Here is a 20,035-nt window from a genome sequence, read left to right as displayed (position 1 = left end):
TTCTACAAGGACTGCTCTCATCTGCACCATTAGCAGGCTCACTGGCCCTTTGCTCAGCGGAAACAGAACTCTGAAAATCAGGCACATTGACATCTCCCAATGAAATCTCTATGGGCCTTCTCTCATTCTGTCCAATACGCTCTTTCGCTTGTTTGGCTTGTGCCAATCGCAGTTGAAGCTCGAGTTCCTGCTTTTCTCGAGCATAAGATTCTAATGCTACAACGCGTTCTGCCTCCAACTCTTGTCGACGGCGTTCCCTCTTCAATAAACTGCAGCCCTTGCTCCTTATTGAGCTTTTTCTCCCGAATGACTCTCAATACCTTTACCCAATCCACTCTTGCAACCCCCGACGATACGTGACTGGGTCAAACGCTGGAAAAATCCTGGCAGGCTCGCCACTTATTATGTCACGTATCTCGGGAGCACTTGCAACACGGAATGGAAGTGGGAGAGAGAGAGAGTCGGGAGACACCGTGGTGGCACCGCAAACCAAACTTTATCGCACACACGACGGCAAACAAAACTCACACACAGTCAAAGTTTACACCCAAAAAAATTTACAGCATATCCACGGGTGAATGATGAAGAGCTTGGGCGAAGCTCCTGAAGCAATTATGGTTACACCGTGAAATCTTCTGTGGTTTCGCCCAGCAGTAATCAAAACGATAGCCCAGTACATCATCAAAAACGTGACAAACACTGTATATATTTATACAAGAAATTTTATTAATCGTAAGTGGTAGCTAGACGTGGCTTCCGTTCCCCGTTCATTATAACGGCTTTATGGTCGGTGAAGTGATGGATCAGTGATGGGTCGTAGTGGGATGTTTGCAAAGACGAAGTAGTGGGCAGTTTGCAAAGGTGGCTTCCGTTCCCCCTTCATTATAACGGCTTTATGGTCGGTGAAGTAATGGATCGGTGATGGATCGTAGTGGGATGTTTCCAAAGACGAAGTAGTGGGCAGTTTGCAAAGGATCGGTGATGGGTCGTAGTGGGATGTTTGCAAAGACGAAGTAGTGGGCAGTTTGCAAAGGTGGTTACGCCGGACAATGGAGAGGTGACAAGGTTAGACTAAGAGGAGCTTCGCCCCTAAAATTCAACAAGTGCAGAAATGCAAAGTTAGTGCGCACTCACTGACTAGCATTACAAAACATTCGAGCTATGTCTAGCTCCTTTCAACTCGAAAGTCTGGCCACTATAGCCTCTCAGTCAGTCGTGATACCAATGGAATGTTTTTACGGATCGTGGTGTCTGATGACTCGATCCCGTGCCCAAGTCAACGCGCTGTCCCGTCGTCGAAGCTCTTGTCGACGTCTCATAGTCATCGTCGTCGATCAGACGCCTCGCTGATCGTCTTCCTCAGCAATGCTTCTTTCCTCGTGGAGAACATTGGTGTTTCCCGGATAGGCCTAACTCTCAGCCTCTCCTCAGTGCCACCGCATCCAACTTCCGACGTTGCTCTCCGGAGATAGTCGGTGGGTTACCGTCTCGTCGAGCTGGGGTAGTGCCGCAGGTGCCTCGAGAACTGCTGTGATGAGGTTGCCGCAAGTCCGGGAAGCCTCGCTCGGTAGACACCAAGGTTGACAGCCACCCTCCCGGGACTCACACAACGCTGCCTCCAGAACTGGGCCCTGCTGTTCCAGTCGCGGGCGCGACGCTGGCTTGCACCACCTTCCTCTTGGCCAACTCCACCGAACAATGACTGCTTCTTCTCCGGGGGTCCTGCACCTCAACTCGGGTCGCGTGGCACGCGCCTTTCCCCGGCCAATGGCGTGAATGGATGTGGCGGGAGTGCACACCATTGGGTGCTTTTCCATTCCCCGCACACCATCGACGCATTCCGCCGTCCGGCAGGCACCCCGTGCCCCTTTACTCATGACAGTCGGGAACGGCCCCAATAAGTCCATCCCGATTTGCTGGAACAATCGTCGAGGTGGCTCAATAGGGTGCAAAAGTCCGGCTGGCCTAGTCGGTGGTGTCTTGCGTCGCTTACAGTCCCGGCAGGTCTTGACGTAGCGAGTTACGTCGGCGGCAAGGCGCGGCCAGTAGTACTTTTCCTGTATTCTGGCCAGGGTGCGGGAAACACCGAGGTGTCCAGCCGTGAGGTCGTCATGTAGAGCCTGGAGGACTTATGGTCGCAATGCTGAGGGCACCATGAGAAGGTAGTTGGCTTGAAGCGGCGAGAAGTTCTTCTTTAGGAGAACGCCGTTTCGCAGGAAAAACAACGCCAGTCCTCGCGTGAATACCTTCGGAACAACAGCGGTACTACCCTCGAGGTATTCCATAAGGCCCCTGAGTTCCGGGTCGGCTCGCTGTCGTTCGGCGAAGTCGTCGGCACTTATGGTTCCCAAGAAATAGTCGTCATCCTGGTCGTCCTGCGGCGGTGGGTCGACAAGGGCACGAGACAGGCAGTCAGCGTCAGAGTGCTTTCTTCCGGACTTGTGAACAACAATAATGGCGAATTCTTGGAGTCGTAGGCTCCACCATGCGAGGCGACCTGAAGGGTCCTTCAAGTTAGCCAGCCAACACAAGGCGAGGTGGTCGCTCACAACTTTGAAGGGCCGGCCGTAGAGGTAGGGGCGAAACTTCGATGTAGCCCGGATGATGGCCAGGCACTCCTTTCCTGTAGTGGAATAGTTGATTTCTGCCTTTGAGAGCGACCGGCTAGCATAACTGATGACTCTCTCCAGTCCATCAGTCTTCTGTACAAGGACGGCGCTGAGCCCTACGCTGCTTGCGTCGGTGTGGATTTCCGTATCGGCGTATTCGTCAAAATGCGCAAGTATCGGTGGGGCACCTGCAGGCGTCGCTCCAGTTCTTGAAATGCTTCGTCTTGCGCCATTTCCCACACGAGTTCAATGTCCGTCTTCGTGAGTTGTGTTAGTGGCTCGGCGATCCATGAAAAGTCCTTGACGAAGCATCTGTAATAGGTGCACAAGCCGAGAAATCAGCGTACGGCCTTCTTGTCAATGGGTGGTGGGAAGGCAGCAATGGCAGCTGTTTTCCGCGGGTCTGGGCGCACTCCGGACTTGCTGATCACGTGACCCAAGAACAGTAGCTCCTCGTATGCAAAGCAGCACTTTTCAGGCTTCAAGGTGAGGCCAGAGGCCTTGATTGCTTTAAGTACAGCGTCAAGGCGCCGGAGGTGTACGTCGAAGTTTGAGGCAAACACAATGACGTCGTCTAAGTACACGAGACAAGTCTGCCACTTTAACCCAGCCAGTACTGTGTCCATAACGCGTTGGAATGTCGCAGGTGCCGAGCAAAGGCCAAAGGACATGACCTTGAACTCGAAGAGGCCGTCTGGTGTTATAAAGGCAGTCTTCTCTCGGTTTCTTTCGTTGACTTCGATTTGCCAATAGCCGGTGTTGAGGTCCATTAAAGAAAAGTACCTCGCGTTGTGGAGTCGATCCAGGGTGTCGTCTATTCAAGGGAGAGGGTACATGTCCTTTTTCGTGATTTTGTTCAGGCGGCGATAATCGACGCAGAAGCGCAGGGTTCCATCCTTCTTTTAGATGTGAAGCATTTCTTGCTCGGAGGTATGTCCCGCGGCGTGGTAGTCCGCACTCACGCTACGCATGCACAACTCTCCTCCTTCCCTCTCTCCAACAGCTGCGCGTTACTCTCTCCACTTCTCTCCCAGCAGCTGCTTGCGCTTCTCCTGCGTTCAAGCTTCTGCTCTCGCGGCGCATGCGCTACTCTCCTCCTCTAGTCTCCTCTGCTTCAAGTGGTAGAGCGCTGCGCACGTTCAGTCCAGCGCTTGCGTCAGTTGACTCCTCTGAAATGCGGGCTCGACATGCCGAAATTCTCTCCTGCGCAGCGTCGCGATGAGCGCCAGCGCATGCGCGTTCCCTCCCCCTCTCTCTCCTCTCCTACGCTGCCTCCCTCTCGCGTGCCTGTAGACCGCATTCCCCACTCGCCCTGTGAGAATTAACGGCCAGGCTAGAGGGAAGATACGACGCACGTAGTGTTCCTCTTCGCATTCCACAACGCGAGGTCGGTAGCATGCCCGAGGTCGATAGCATGCCCAACGAATGCCAACGGAACGCGATCGTGCACGTGCTCCGGCTTCGCATAGCCTCATGGTCCCCCTTTAGCCAAAGATGGTGTAAGTTTTTTCACTAACACCACAAATGACGCCCACGGACTCTTGGATGCCTGGATGATGTCGTCGCGTAGCATTTCATCGACTTGTTTCTTTACGGCCTCGCGTTCTCACACGAAACTCTGTACGGGCTCTGACGGAGTGGTCTGGCACTTTCCTCTGTAATCATGCAATGTTTTGCGACAGGTGTCTGCCGAATTTTTGATGACGATAAAAAGCAGTCCTTGTATTGCAAGAGCAGGGTTTTGAGCTGTTCTTGCTTATGGTTCGGAAGGCCGGGATTGACGTTGAAAGCTGGTTGAGGAGCTTGGTTCGTCGGAGTAGGGTCGGAAGCATCGGCGAGGGTGAAACAGTGGTGGCTTCCACAATTTTTTCGATGTAGGTGACCGTCGTGCCTTTGTTCACGTGTTTGTACTCGTTGCTGAAATTTGTGAGCATCACTGTTGCTTTGCCTCCCCGCAACTCTGCTATTACTCTTGCGACACAAAGCGCGGTTAATCAACTGGTGCTGATCGCCTTCAATGACGCCTTCCAGGTCTGCTGATTTATCAGTGCCGACGGAAATGATGACGCTGGAGCGAGGGGGAATATGGAAGGCCTCGATTACTTCCCTGGTCCGCTGATCCTTGTGATTGCAAGGTATTTCAGTTTCAGGGAATAGCGGCGTGCAGCCACATTCTAAGCAATGCCATCTAATGTGAGAATAAGCATTATTTGTGTTCTAAAAGCCTTGCGTTGACGCACTGGTCATTTTGGGCAATATACAACTTTCCACGTGACTTTGACAAACGGAGAAGCATGCTTAATGGTGCACTGAAACCGATCGTTTTTTGTCGACAATTTGCGATCCAGCTTAGCACAGATTTTCCCAAGCTTGTTTGGTGCAGAATGCACAACATTAAAGCCTTGTTTAGATTGTGTGCTATTTTGTGCAGAGCAGTAGTAGATACCTTAAAAGTGTTCAAGGAATGCAGCAGGGGGCAAGAGTTTACTTGGGCATTGCCAAGGGATTGTCAACTTCAGTTCTTAGATTTGGCGTTATCACATAAGCCAGACCATGTTTGCTGGTCATACAGTCCACGATCAGAAAAGCCCCTGCTCAACTATTCCTCCGGGCACTCTAAGATCGTAAAAAATGGCATAGCTTACTCATACCTCAGTGCGGCCTTGGCCAAGTCATGTCCCGAGAAAATTACTGAAAGTTTCGACAAACAGGCTGTTAGATTGAAAACTGCTGGTTACGAGGAGCAGGTTATGTGCAGGTCAGCGCAGAAGTTGGTTCGAGATGTCCACACAGGCCCTTCTATGATGCAGCCTAAACAGGACAGACATTCTGAAGAAAATAAAAAGAAATGCACCTCGATACCCTAGGAGCACAAAATAGCACACAATCTAAAGAAGGTTGGCAGTAGATAAGGCTTGCATGCTGTGCATTCTGCGCCAAACAAGCTCGGAAAAATATGTGTTAAGCTGGATCGCAAATTCAGGGTGTCTACCAAGTTGACATTTCTAAATACCCTGAGTTTTCCAGGTTTTCCCTGAGCGTTTCTGCTAAAATTCCCTGTGAGAAACAGAACTTTGTTTTATGTCAAGACGGGTAGACACCGTGTCATTCGATGATGTCACTCTCTCGTACGCACGTTAAAAAATAAAAATGGCTTAATCCCATTTGAAGAGTACAGAGTACAGTTAAATCTTAATATAGTGAAGTTGGTAAAAGCAGCACTTTACTTCATTATATTGAAAGTTTGTTAAACTGAAATTCGACCTTTCATACAAGGCATAGTTACCGAAGTATTCACACTGAAAATGCCACAACGACACTCGACTAATACGGCAACCTAAAAAACTTTTTTTTTCTTGCTTGATAATAAATCAATTTTGTTGAGCCTGAGGTGCAGCAATCACAATTATATGCTTCAAAATTGGCTAGCGCGAAATTGACAAGGACTACAAAGGAACACAGAAGTACAGGACAGGCGCTACTCGCAACTAAGCTTTATTCAGCAAGGTTTCCCTACATATATACACCCGAGTGGCGCACGCAGGCGCAATGCACATCACAGTCAACAGCGCTAATCAGGATTGCGAGAGCAAAACATATTCATATCATAACCAAGTTTCTAAGAACAGTTTTTCCTTACTGCGCAGCACAACAGAAGTGTCACTGATACAATCACCGCCTTTTTTTTTTTTAATGTGATAAGCTTCCATTAGTTTTCTCTCCAGCGCATTCCCACTTTTGCCCAGAATTCGAATGCTAGACAGCACTGGCACACAGGCACAGGTCCTGCAATGCATAGGCAGATGAAAAGTCAAGTTATTTTTAACAGATCGCTCATGTTCCCGTGCTCGATCGTTGACGCAACGACCAGTTCGTCCGATATAAAGCTTGCCAAAAGTGAATGGGATTTCGGACACGGCGCCTACGGTGCATGTGACGTAGGGCCGAGCGTGCCTTTTTCCGCACGTCGGTTTTTTAAGTGGTCCAGAAATGCGAGGGCATAGCCCAGCCAGTTTATGCGGCGCTGAAAAAACTATATGTACATTGTGCCTATTTGCCACATTTTACAGCGAAAGCTGTTATGAGATCATTTCACCGGCCGTTTTTGGCGCCGTAGTTGTCCGCCGCCGCCGCCGGTGTCCGTAACCAGTATCGCTCGAAATAAGAAAAAAAAACGAAATAAGAAAAAAATTCCAGGATGGAACGAGGTTCGAACCTGGGCCCTCTGCGTGGGAGCCCAGTATTCAACCTCTGAGCCATGCCGGTGCTTGAAACTGCTTTGCAAAAAGGTCCTATACAGGCTTCATGTCGGGAAGGAACCACATTAGCATATGCAATATAGCGTGGTAGAAGAGTAAAATAAGCACCAAGCGTCGCACAACGCCAATTCTGTAACCAGGCGTCACACAATGCGAACTGCACAACGAGTAGGTTGTTGAATGCTTCCAACCCATTACAAAGGACTCTGCCATTATTCTTCATCGTCATCAGGCACAGCATCAACAAAGTGCGCATAATTCCTTACATGCATATAGCAGGTACCAACGCTCTTCGTAGAATGACGAAAAATGGCACAGTGCCTGCTGCCCTACTTCTCCAAAGTTACAATGATTTATAGCGTAGTGGGTTCCTCGCAAGTGCACTTGTATTGGTTGCCAAGGAAGCCCATAAGCGCATGATCCACTTCCTCGGGGTCTCAGTAAAATTACACTGATTTATAGCGTAGTGGGTTCCTCGCAAGTGCACTTGTATTGGTTGCCAAGGAAGCGCATGATCCATTTCCTTGGGGTCTCAGTGAAGTTCTTCGCCCTCCCCCCCCCCCCCCCCCCCCCGTCTCTCTCCCACGTCAACCTATGTTATACAGCATGACAGGAGAGGGAAATAACGACCGGGCGTCACCCAATGCAAATTACACAACTGGTGGGCCGTTTAAAGATTCCAACCCATTACAAAGGGCTGAGCCATAACTCTCCATCGTCATCACTCGTCGCGTCAACAAAGTGCACATAATGCCTTACAGACGTGTAGCTGGTGCCTCGCTTCTCCGCAGAATGACGAATAATGGCTTAGTAGGTGCTTGCCAACTTCACAAAAATTGTGATTTATGGCGTAGTGGGTACCTTTCTAGTGTACTTGTATTGTAGCCCCAAGAGAGCTTAACGGGCTCTAGAAACGCCGCTCTTCCAGCTTTCGCTGTGACTGTGCTGCGGTTTCAGCGCAGGCCTGGCGTTTTTTGCACTATTTCAAATTGTGTGCCACTTTGTGCCCATACGGCACTACTTCCGGCCTTTTTTCTGCACGGGCAGAGCAAGGCCTCTTCTTCCCCTTTAGTTTCTGAAGGAGGGTTTCGGACACAGCAGTCAAGTTCGAGCAGGAGAACCCAGCCGCCTGTAGGCGCTCAATCTGGCTATTAAAACTATCCTGGGCCAAGTGAACGCAGGACTTTGCCAGCACCGATTCAAGGCATTGTGAGGCAATAGCTCGTTTCACAACCTTACTATGAGCAGAATCCAAGGGTAAAAGCTCTTTTTGAGCTTGCGGAGAGTACTGAAGTACTGAAGGGGAAGAAGAGGCCTTGCTCTGCCCGTGCAGAAAAAAGGCCAGAAGTGGTGCCGTATGGGCACAAAGTGGCACACAATTTAAAAAATGTGGCATATAGGCACAATGTACCTATAGTTTTTTCAGCGCCGCATAAACTGGCTGGGCTATGCCCTCGCATTTCTGGACCACTTAAAAAACCGACGTGCGGAAAAAGGCACGCTCGGCCCTACGTCACATGCACCGTAGGCGCCGTGTCCGAAATCCCATTCACCTTTATATCGGACAAACTGGTCGTTGCGTCAACGATCGCAATCTGTTAAAAATAACTTGACTTTTCATCTGCCTATGCATTGCAGGACCTGTGCCTGTGTGCCAGTGCTGTCTAGCATTCGAATTCTGGGCAAAAGTGGGAATGCGCTGGCGAGAGAACTAATGGAAGCTTATCACATTAAAAAAAAAAGGCGGTGATTGTATCAGTGACACTTCTGTTGTGCTGCGCAGTAAGGAAAAACTGTTTTTAGAAACTTGGTTATGATATGAATATGTTTTGCTCTCGCAATCCTGATTAGCACTGTTGACTGTGATGTGCATTGCGCCTGCGCGCGCCACTCGGATGTGTATATATGTAGGGAAACCTTGCTGAATAAAGCTTAGTTGCGAGTAGCGCCTGTCCTGTACTTCTGTGTTCCTTTGTAGTCCTTGTCAATTTCGCGCTAGCCAATTTTGAAGATTATGAACCAACTAGCCCAGCAACGTATACTATTAAGCTACAATTACATGCCATCATCTGATCGTGTAGGGGGGGGGGGGTACAAAGGCTGACGCCACCGCCTCCACAGTGCATTTTAGGGGGGTCACGCAGATTTACAACAGCCCAGAGGCGATTATAGCGGTGCCTAAGAAGCCTTCGTTTGAAATGTGCATAGGGAAGCAGGAAAGGGTGGAGCGATGAGGAGAGAGGTTGAGAGCAGGGACAAGATTCTCCTTACCCCTTTTGGGCAGTGGTAGGCAAAACAACCTGACAAAGGGGACAAACTCAACGGGGAGGCTGACAAAGTAGGTGGACGACAGGCACTGAAGGGAGGGGGTGGGGGCTGCAGGCTTTGTGCGGGGGGGGGGGGATGGATCGCTCCTACCTCCCCTCCCCCCCCCCCCCCCCCGTCTGGATCCACCGCTGATATATGGCTTCAATGGAAGTTTTGCAATATGAGCACAGTACCTACAAAGGTATGAGCCATCTGCTGATCCCCTCCAAAGACACCACAGCACACACGACCACACCCGGTGGTACAAAGTACGCACTTCCTGTCGGACTCACGCCGCTGCCCTCCCCTCCCCCCCCCCCCCAAACCCTCCATGTGCCCATCGCTCGAAGGAGATGGTCGGCTCGTTTCATCTCTGCTTGAGCCCCGTTCATCGGCAGCGCTCGCACGCTTTCACACACGTGGGGTGATTTAATCGCAATTTGGACTTGATATGGAAGATCATGGCGAAGGCGAAAAATTCGCCTGGAGTATCATATAATTACTATAGCAAAAAAAAAAAAAAGCAGAATAGCTGCGGGATAATATCGCATGAAAGCACGGCAACAGCCTGAATTACGGCACATCCGATTACGGTGGCCACGTTTCTGCTTTCTGACATCGCGCGCTGAATCGAGCAAGTGGGAGCCGTGCCGGTGTCGCGAATTTCGGTCACCACTATACATTGGCCCTGAAGAGTCTTGTAATTCGGCTTTGCAGCAAAACATCCACATAAGCAGTGGTGCGGCTGGTAATTGCGAGCTGCAGCCCCAAAAATTATCGGTCGACTGCCTAAAACTTGTTTCAGCAATACTGCCCTCAGCGAAAAATAAAAAAAAAGAAAGAAAGAAAAAAAAGCTTTCACTTGCTGTAAATGCACCTGTTAGTTACGCTCGCTCTCACCTGGTATTCTATTCTTCACGGAGTCCTAAATAGCATCTTTGAAGCTCGGCATCAGAGCAAATGATCTCTCCGATAACCGCCAACAAGCGTCTTTTTTCTCGCCGATCGGGGTGGCTTGCAAGATACCAGCCTTGTCGATGACATCCACTTCCTGAATGATCGCGATCACTTGCACGATAACGTAAGCTCGTTACATCTACTGCGGCCACCTCTACAACTAATCATGCTTGTTACTTGACAAGCAGCGACAACAAGAACACCATATCGGGCGCTAACGCACAGCACGCATGACAAAGAATACAGAACTACACTGTGTAGTCACAGAACACCCTGAAAACATTGCACGGTATGATGTGCCATGGTTCATGGTTCCCGCATGCCACACATTAGCCGAATGCTCTCCCACTCCACCACTCCGAGACGAGGAGAGCATCGAGGTGCACCCTTTCCCCACCGCCACAGCGGCCGTTTGATTTGAAAAAATGCATTCACAAAATCTCAAGCCAGCCTTAGCGCGACTTTCGTTGCCTTGGATTTTACTGTGAATGTTACGGTGGATTTTCCCTGATGGGAACACAATTTCTTTGAGTTTTCCCTGAGTATTTCCAGACTATCCAAAATCACTGAGAATTCCCGGTTTTCCCGGTTGGTAGCCACCCTGAAATTGTCGACAAAAAGGATCGGTTTCAGTGCACCATTAAGCATGCTTCTCCGTTTGTCAAAGTCATGTGGAAAGTTGTACATCGGCCAAACTGACCGGTGAGTCAACACAAGGCTTTTAAAACACAAATAATGCTCACATTAGACGGCATTGCTTGGAATGTGGCTGCACGCCGCTGTTCCCTGAAACTGAAATACCTTCTAATCACAAAGTAATTGAGGCCTTCCATATTATTAAAAGAAAAGATAATTGCATCAGCCAAGCATCAGTAGTTCTAAGAGATTGCGAAGTGTCTTTTTTGGAAGATGACCGGAAAGCTGTTGTAACTTGAACGTCATGGTCACACGTGGTACGCTTTCATGCATGTATATTAACCCTGTTTTTCTTGGTTGTCCTGTCTTTTGGTGCCTTGCCTCAGTGCGCTGCTTCACATGTTAACAATGACAATGAGGATGCATTTTGTACCAGGAAGTTAATTCACCACTGGATGAGCTGACAGTTAACAAAACACCATCCATAATCACTTTCATGAGTGGCAAATGATGATTGATATCAAGTCTGCAGTACTTACAATGGGTCGCAAAAGAAGAAAACTAATTGGTAATATACAATTAACATCACAATGCCAAGGTTTAATGAGCACAAATATTTGAGACTAAAACTTCCATGCGATCTCAGGTTCAAGAGCCACATAAGTAACATCACATAAACTGCTCTCTAAAAACGACACTGGCTACATCTCGCACCACCTAAAACAAGACTACCAGCTTACACTAACTAGCTCAACAAATCCTAGATTACAGCATACTAATTGCATGGCTCTGACATCTCAACAAGAAGGCATAGAGCGAAACACAGTTTGATTTGTACTAAACAAATACAAGCATTTTGATTCACCAAAAGAACACAAAAGAAAGCCAGCTTACAAACCATAGGAAAGAGAGCAAAGCTAGCAAGACTAGTTCTTCTCGTTGGAATGCCTGAACGGCAGCATTAAGATTTCATTTCGGTTTCTTGTTTTCATGTCAAGCGAAGGTAAAGGCAGGCCTGACGCTACCACCTTTGCACTGTGTACAGAGCATTCATTTAGAAATACTAATACCACTAAGTTCCTCTCTTCAATAACATAAACAGTGCCGAGCAATCAGTGCTTTAAATATTCATACTTTTTTTTTACTTCTAGTTACAGAAATCAGCTAGATAAATCAATCACCAATACAGTAGAACCCCGCTGTTACGTTCCTCACTGCTGTGTTTTCCCGGCTGTTACGTCGTTTTCCGCCGGTCCCGGCATAGCTCCCATAGGATACAATGTATTGGGAACCCCGCTGTTACGTCGTAACTGTCGGACCGTTCCCGTATGATACGTCGCGAAGTGCGCCCGGAGCCGACCGAGTGACTACCAAAGAGAGCGGCCATGGTGCATTTTCACGCAGCTTGGCCTCGTTTGACCGTAATATTAGCCGCATGAGAGGCGCAAGCAACAGAATCTTTCAATTGATGCAAACAAAAGCATGGCCTTCGAGATTCAAATTGCAAAGATGGCGTCTATGACGTAACTGCTCGCGAAAGCAAGGCCTTCGAGATTGGCATTTACTATTGACAAAAGCATAGCCTCTGAGATTTGCATTGCACAAACATGGCGTGTATGACGTAATTGCTTGTGAAAGCAAGGCCTTCGAGATTGGCATTCACTTCTGCCATCGCGTTGGCGTAGACTCATCATCATCGTTATTTGTCGGAGAACGGGAGGAGTTCGAGCTGGTTGGAGCTCGCATGGTCGTGCGTGCGGTTCGCGGTCGGACTCGCCGCGCCGGTCGTGATTGCGTGTGCTTAGTTCTTTCATGCCTACAGCTGTTGGTGTTAAAAAAATCACATACGTTGATTACATTTCTGTGGATAAGGCCGTCCTAAGCTCCGCGTTTCTATCCATCGACTAGATCGCGGCTGAGCGCGCCAATTTTCTTGCTGCTCGTAAGAATTGAAATAAAATTCTGTACCACTAAATATTTTGCTGTTTTTCCTGTTTTTCGGCTCTTACGTTTCCCGTCTCTTACGTTTATTTCCTACGGTTTCTTCAAAAACGTATCAGCGGGGTTCTACTGTACTACATTCCTGGACACCTTTGAATAGAAAAAGTACTGCTTACTTCTCAGTTGCAGTAACTCAGTAACTAAACCACACAACGGTCCCTCATCCAGACCGTCGTGCGTCAGGAATTGGCCAACGTCGCCTTCAACAACATCTGCTCTATTCATCGACCTGAATATGCTCCACCAACTACACCTGTCGCTTTTACACCCAACCAACGTTTTTCTGCTCCCCCACGTTATCGTAACCCGGCGGAATGGTAGCACACCAGACGACCGGCCAATATGCTTCAACTGCGGTCGTGTAGGCCATATTTCTTGTAGAATAAGGGGGTAACAGCGCGAACACACACCCACAAGAGAGACGACACGGACACAATACAATATGAACCAACTCGCCCAAGAAGAAGTATTAATGACATATTTCTTGTCACTGCCGTTCTTAGTCTACCTCGGCACCCTGGCCTTACCTTCCGTCCCATCGCCTACCTCCCGGTAATTCACACTCACTGCCGCAAACACAGCCGCTCACGCCTGACGACACTTCTTTGCCCACTCAACTCAGCCGCTCACCTTTGCCGCAACGGCGCTTTTCCCGCTCACCCCCATCTCGCCCATCACCTCCTTCCGGCGCTCACCTCAGCAAAGCTGACGGGAGCAGCTCCTAGAGGTGATGCTGCAACAACGACCCGATGCCAAAACCCTCTACTGACCCTGCCCGCACATCGGAACCTTATCAATGTAGACGTGGACGGTTTAGCAGTTACGGCCCTTATTGACACTGGCGCGCACGTGTCTGTTATGAAGATTGACCTTAGAACATGCCTGAAAAAAGTCATTACTCCTGCCCCAAGCCCTGCGGTCCGAACTGCCGATGGTCGAACACTTGCCGTGATTGGTGTGTGTTCTGCTTGTGTGACCGTCGCCGGACACCACACATCGGTTATGTTTTACGTCCTGGAACATTGCCCTCACGACCTAATTTTGGGACTTGATTTCTTGTCAGAACATTCGGCCTTGATAGACTGTTCTGCCGGCGTGGTGCAACTCACTCTACCTACTGCTGTTGATCCTCTCGGTTGCCCTCAAGCCAGCTCTGTTCCACAGAACACATTCGCGTTCCTCAACGGACAGTTACTTACGTCAGCGTCTCACCTGTACCACCAGTACCCGATGGTGACTATTGAAGTCCTGCTTTCGCACAGCATTGCGTTTCCTCACACTGTCGTTACTATAACAGACAACGCATCCTGTCTACCACTAGTGAATTTTGGCCTATGTACACAAGTTCTCCCTCGTGGCATTTCACTCGCGGAAATCATGCTGGCGGCAGACTGCCATATTTCAACACTATGTTATGACAGAGATTCGTGTGCAGAGAAACCTTCCCCTACTACTCCATCAGAACAAGGTGACTTAAGTAAGATGATTGCACCCAACTTAACGACCCAACATGCTGATGAACTGCACGCTCTCCTTGCGTCCTTTTGGGACATCTTCAACCTTGGCGACCGCCCTCTCAGACAAACGTCAGTTGTTAAACATCAGATTGACACAGGCGATGTGAGACCAATTCATCGGCGACCCTGCCGTGTCTCCCATACTGAGCGACACATCATCCAACAAGAAGTCAACAAAATGCTTTCTCGGAATATCATCGAGCCTTCCTGCAATCCATGGGCGTCCCCTGCTGTACTTGTTAAGAAGGACAACGGTTGGCGGTTTTGCATTGATTATCGGCATTTAAACAAGATCACAAAGAAGGACGTCTATCCTCTGCCACGCATTGACGATGCCCTGGATTGCCTTCACGGCGCACAATATTTTTCTTCAATCGACCTCCGCTCCGGGTACTGGCAAATTGCCGTTGACGAGATGGACTGTGAGAAGACGGCCTTTATCACTCCCAGTGGCCTTTACCAGTTTAAAGTGATGCCGTTCAGTTTGTGCAATGCCCCCGCCACGTTTGAATGTATGACAGATGTCCTTCTGCATGGCTTCAAATGGTCCATCTGCCTCTGCTACCTGGATGACGTAATCATTTTTTCTCCATCCTTTGCGACGCGCCTTGAAAGGCTATCGAAGATCTTATCTGTCTTCCGTAAGGCAGGCCTGCAGCTAAATTCAGCCACGTGCCCCTTCAGCCGTCGTGAAATTTCTGTGCTCGGACAACTCATTGATTCCTTTGGTGTTCGCCCTGATCAAGATAAAATACAGGCAGTGAAAGATTTTCCTGTGCCAACCTGTTCCAAAGACGTTCACAATTTCTTCGGCCTCTGCTCTTACTTCCATCGCTTTGTCAAAAACTTTGTCGACGTCGCGCGCCCTCTCACTCAGCTCCTCAAGAAAGACGCTGCCTTCATCTGGGGTCCTGAGCAAGCGGATGCATTGTCCAATCTGGTACAACTGCTTACCTCTCCACCTATTCTCGCTCACTTTGACGTATCAGCTCCAACAGAAGTCCGTACCGATGCAAGTGGTCATGGCATCGGTGCAGTCTTGGCCCAGACACAACAAGGTCGGGAGCACATTTTTGCCTATGCCAGCTGCCTTCTTTCTCCTGCTGAGCGCACGTACTCCATTACTGAACGCGAATGTCTGGCGCTTGTTTAGGCAGTCGGAAAATTTCGCCCCTATTTGTACGGCCGGCCATTCACAGTCATCACTGATCACCATGACTTGTGCTGGCTTTCGCCCCTGAAACACCCTTCAGGCCGACTTGGTCGTTGGACTCTACGCCTCCAAGAATTCGACTACTCAGTTGTGTAGAAAACCGGCCGCTTGCACCAAGATGCCGACAGTTTGTCTCGATATCCTGTTGACCCACCAGACAGTTCTACGGCCAACCTTTCTACCAATGTTCTCTCTCTGTCCGCTTTTCACGACATTGGAATCGAGCAACGACGGGACACCCTCTTGCACGATATCATCCAAAGGCTAACATCGGCAACGCCCGACCCTTCCGTTCGAATGTTTGAGCTTCATGATGGTTCTACTGCAACATGCGTCCCGACGGCCCCAACCCGTCGTTCCTCCTCACCTGCGTCACTTTTCTCGCCCAGCTTCACGGTATGACGACAGCCGGTCACCTCGGCGTGTCACGGACTTATGACAGAGTTTGCCAGCACTTCTTCCGGCCTGGACTGTACCACGACGTCTGCCATTATAGTGCTGCCTGCGATCTTTGTCAATGACGGAAAAAAACTACTACCCATTCTTCCGGACGCCTTCAGCCGCTCGACATAACATCAGAGCCATTGTACCGTGTGGGTGTTGATCTCTTTGCCCCTTTTCCTACGTCGGCTGCGGGAAATAGGTGGATTGCAGTAGCAACTGATTAAGCAACCCGATACTCGACCACACGAGCTCTTCCAACTAGCTGTGCAACTGACGTTGCCGACTTCCTCCTCGAGAACGTCATCCTACACCACGGCGCCCCTCGGCAGCTCCTCACCGACCGAGGCAGCTACTTCCTTTCCAAAGTGGTTGATGACCTCCTATGCTCCTGCACCACCAAACACAAGTTTTCGACTGCTTATCATCCACAAACCAACGGCCTAACCGAGCGCCTCGATCGAACTCTTACTGACATGTATGTCTCCGCTGACCATCGCGAATGGGACACTACGTTACCGTTTGTCACATCTGCCTATAATTCTTCTCGACACGATACCGCTGGGTTCTCTCCATTTTTCTTTTGTTCGGCCGCGACCCTACGCTACCTTTTGACACGCTCCTGCCGTCCAGACTAAGTTATATGTCGGAGTACGCTCGGGAGGCAATAGCGATGGCCCAAGAGGCACACCAAGTTGCTCGACGCCGACTAGTGCACTCACAGGATAACCAGAGGCGTATATATGACGCCCGCCATCGTGACGTCCACTATGCACCCGGTAATCTTCTTCTGCTTTGATCACCCACGCGCCGCCTTGGACTTTCGGAGAAGTTACTTCCACGCTATTCAGGCCCTTACCACATCTTACGCCAAGTGACCGACGTCACCTACGAAATCGCCCCTAGTGACCCCCCCGTCGTTCACCCTCGCACTGATGTAGTTCATGTAACGCGGCTCAAGCCATATCACTCGACTACCTCCTGATGAGCGACGTGAACAGCGCGTGTGATACACAAGGACAAAGAACCGAGGAGGATTAGCGCTGACTTCCAACTGAAATTTATTAACACAAACATAGAAAAGCGAGAACAAGTAGGCACACGTGATCACCGCTCATTTGAATTGCGCATGACGGCAGGCATGGAGAGGGAACCAAGAAACAAAAAGAATTAATAAGCAAAAAACCACAATACCTCGAAAAGACGTCAGGAGAAACAACCGGAGTATGTCTAGGTTATCTGACCGGATGAACCTAGACATACTCCGGTTGTTTCTCCTGACGCCTTTTCGAGGTTTTGTGGTTTTTTTGCTTATTAATTCTTTTTGTTTCTTGGTTCCCTCTCCATGCCTGCCGTCATGCGCAATTCAAATCAGCGGTGATCACGTGTGCCTACTTGTTCTCGTTTTTCTATGTTTGTGTTAATAAATTTCAGTTGGAAGTCAGCGCTAGTCCTCCTCGGTTCTTTGTCCTTGTGTATCACACGCGCTGTTCACGTCACTATGGAATACTGACTAGCCCGGTCACACACCTTGCTCCTGATGAGCACCAGGTCGGTGCTTCAGCCGCCGCGAAATAATGTAACAGGCTGAAGAGAACGACGAAGAAGACAAGAAACGAGACAGACCCTGTGCTGGGCGCCAGCCGCTGAATTTATTCTGTGTATATATATTGTAAATATATTCTCCCCATAACAATATTTCATTAGCTTCACCTGTACGCTGAATGGAGATGAAGGTAGAGTTGAGTTGCCAGAAGGCAGACTGACAAGTGAACAGAGGGGAGCCCCTATGGCACAAAAGACACTTCTAAAGCTTGCCAGATGAAACCAAGTCACAAGCATTTTCAAGGGCTTTGAAAATATGCTTTCCAGGCCGAATATAAACGTACCTGGCAAAGGGGGACCGCTTCCACTTGACCGTTGGCTGGGAGAACTCGAAAGCGGTACAGCGGCTGTGTAAACACTGGCTTGTGATCATTGATGTCAGTGAGCGTGACAAGCACTTGGGTTGTGGACGACAGTGGCGGTTCCCCTTGGTCAGCGAGCACTACCTCGAGCATGTGTCGTTCCTCAGCCTCCCGGTCCAGAGAGCAGACGGCGGTTATGGTGCCCAAGCGACGGTCGATGGCAAAGCAGCCTGCCGCGTCGTCCACCAGTCTCCAATCGACCGAGTCCCGTGCAGTCATGGTGAGGATGGCTGCACCGGATGCACTGTGTTCAGCCACGGTCACTGCATAGGCTGGCAGCTCGGTCAGGGGCAATTGGTCGTTGAGGTCATGCACGGCCACGTGCAGGTCGACAAACGCTTCGAGGGGCACGGGGCTCAGGTCGCGGGCCACCACAGTGATCCAGTAGTGCGCACACGCCTCGTGATCCAGTGACACGTGGGTGCGCACAACCCCTGCGAGGTAGCACTCTCTTTAACGGCACTCAAAAATGACAAATTTTTTAGGCGGGATTTAAACCATGCAGCAAGGAACTTAGTATTTTCAGACGAAGCAGCCAATTAAAGGGACTTTGAAATGGTTCTGACGATTTCACATAGACACACTGAACCGGCAAAGCAAGCCTGAAGGATCACTTGCAAACCATTTTAAGCTCTCTGCATAAACTGTGTAATTTACTACAAGACATTAAACATGCGAATCACTACAAATCGCAGTGGCGCAGCCAAACAAGTTTTCAACTTCCCGCTTCCTATTTAAGTAGAAGCGTTCCGCTATATGTAGCACCGCCGAGCGATCTGATTGGACATGTCCACTGGACCTCCGGTAGACAGCGAGCGCCTGCCTGTGTTTCAATGTGCCCTATGTTGACGCGAGCTGCGCGACGGTGTTTTATCTCAAGGTGCCTGTTCTCGGACACCATGAATTGTCCTAGCTGCATTGTGTGGTGCAAATCTAGCCATACGCATACTTGCCAAGTTTGGAGAAACGGAATCCGGGAGATCAACTGAACGGGGGGAGGGGGGGGGTATAAAGTATGCCAACCGCGGGGGGGGGGGGGGGGGGGGTACTGCGATAGCCATTATATGGAAACTGTCAGCGGGATTTTGCGGTCGCCGCTGATCTGCACAGAGTGCAAACCGATAACATCGCTTACGCATTGTCTGTTTCACGTGCGAGTAAATGCGCGCTAGCGCTAGGGATGAACGCGGTTGAAGCAGAGATGAAACGACCCGGCCGTCACCGTCGCGCGAAGGGCACATGCGATAACATCGCTCCGCGTGCGAGGCCTGTCGTCGCTTCCTTACCAGTTATTTCGTCGGGCAAGGGACCATAAGGGGCGCCGCTGAGACGGGGACGGTCGCAAGCACTGGCGAACACGCTATCTCGACAGACATCGGTAACGGCTACTTTAAGTGGAGAGCCCAGCACTTAAAAGTGCTGGGCTCTCCACTTAAAGCAGTAGTAATCGACACAAAATTTTGAAGGCGAGATAACTTGTGGGATAGATTTGTGTGTACACAAACGCATCATCTACGAAATATTAACGGCTGATATAACCTATAACACATTTAAGATCAATTTTTAAATTGCGTGTAGCACATCTGTACGCGAAACGTCCCACCTCCCGTCACCGTGACGCACAGGGCGCACAAAGCACTGGACACTGAATTTCCGGGAAATTTTCCTATGACCCGTACAACCGGGAGAAACGTTCAAAATCCGGGAGTCTCCCGGGTAATCCGGGAGACTTGGCAGATATGCATACGTGACTTGTAAAGCTGTGACATCACGTAAGGCTAGTAAGGCGATTGGCAAGTGGAGTAATCAGCTCGTCAGTGCAGTCAGTGTTGGGCTCTCGCTATCCATTCAATGCGAGAATTCATACGTCTACAGCTTTAAGTTCATCCCCAGAGACACAAATACACTGCCCAAGTTTATGCATATTGGTGATCGCTCTTTTGTTTATCTGCATACTTCTTGGTGTTTGCAGATTGCTGGCGTACAAGAAAACAAAATAAGAACAGCTGGTAGTGTTGCAGAACCTGGCGGAGCAGATCTCAACCACTGGTGGTGTTGACTGCAGAGGCGTCAACCCGTTGGGTGCGTTGCCGTTGCCAGAGAAGCAAAGGACAATAAGAAGGGTTGC

General features: G+C 49.6%; 1 protein-coding gene across 1 annotated transcript in view; it reads right to left on the bottom strand.

Moving 5' to 3' along the window:
* Positions 1–20,035, bottom strand: part of LOC119382356 (fat-like cadherin-related tumor suppressor homolog) — a 912,235-nt gene that overhangs the window by 872,207 nt on the left and 19,993 nt on the right. Inside the window, 1 exon segment of the mRNA XM_049412132.1 lies at positions 17,830–18,341. Coding sequence (XP_049268089.1) covers positions 17,830–18,341 — 512 coding nt within the window.

Source organism: Rhipicephalus sanguineus, chromosome 2 (assembly GCF_013339695.2).
Source record: "Rhipicephalus sanguineus isolate Rsan-2018 chromosome 2, BIME_Rsan_1.4, whole genome shotgun sequence".
In the NCBI taxonomy this organism is placed as follows: Eukaryota; Metazoa; Arthropoda; class Arachnida; order Ixodida; family Ixodidae; genus Rhipicephalus; species Rhipicephalus sanguineus.
This window is presented reverse-complemented; position numbering and strand designations above follow the sequence as displayed.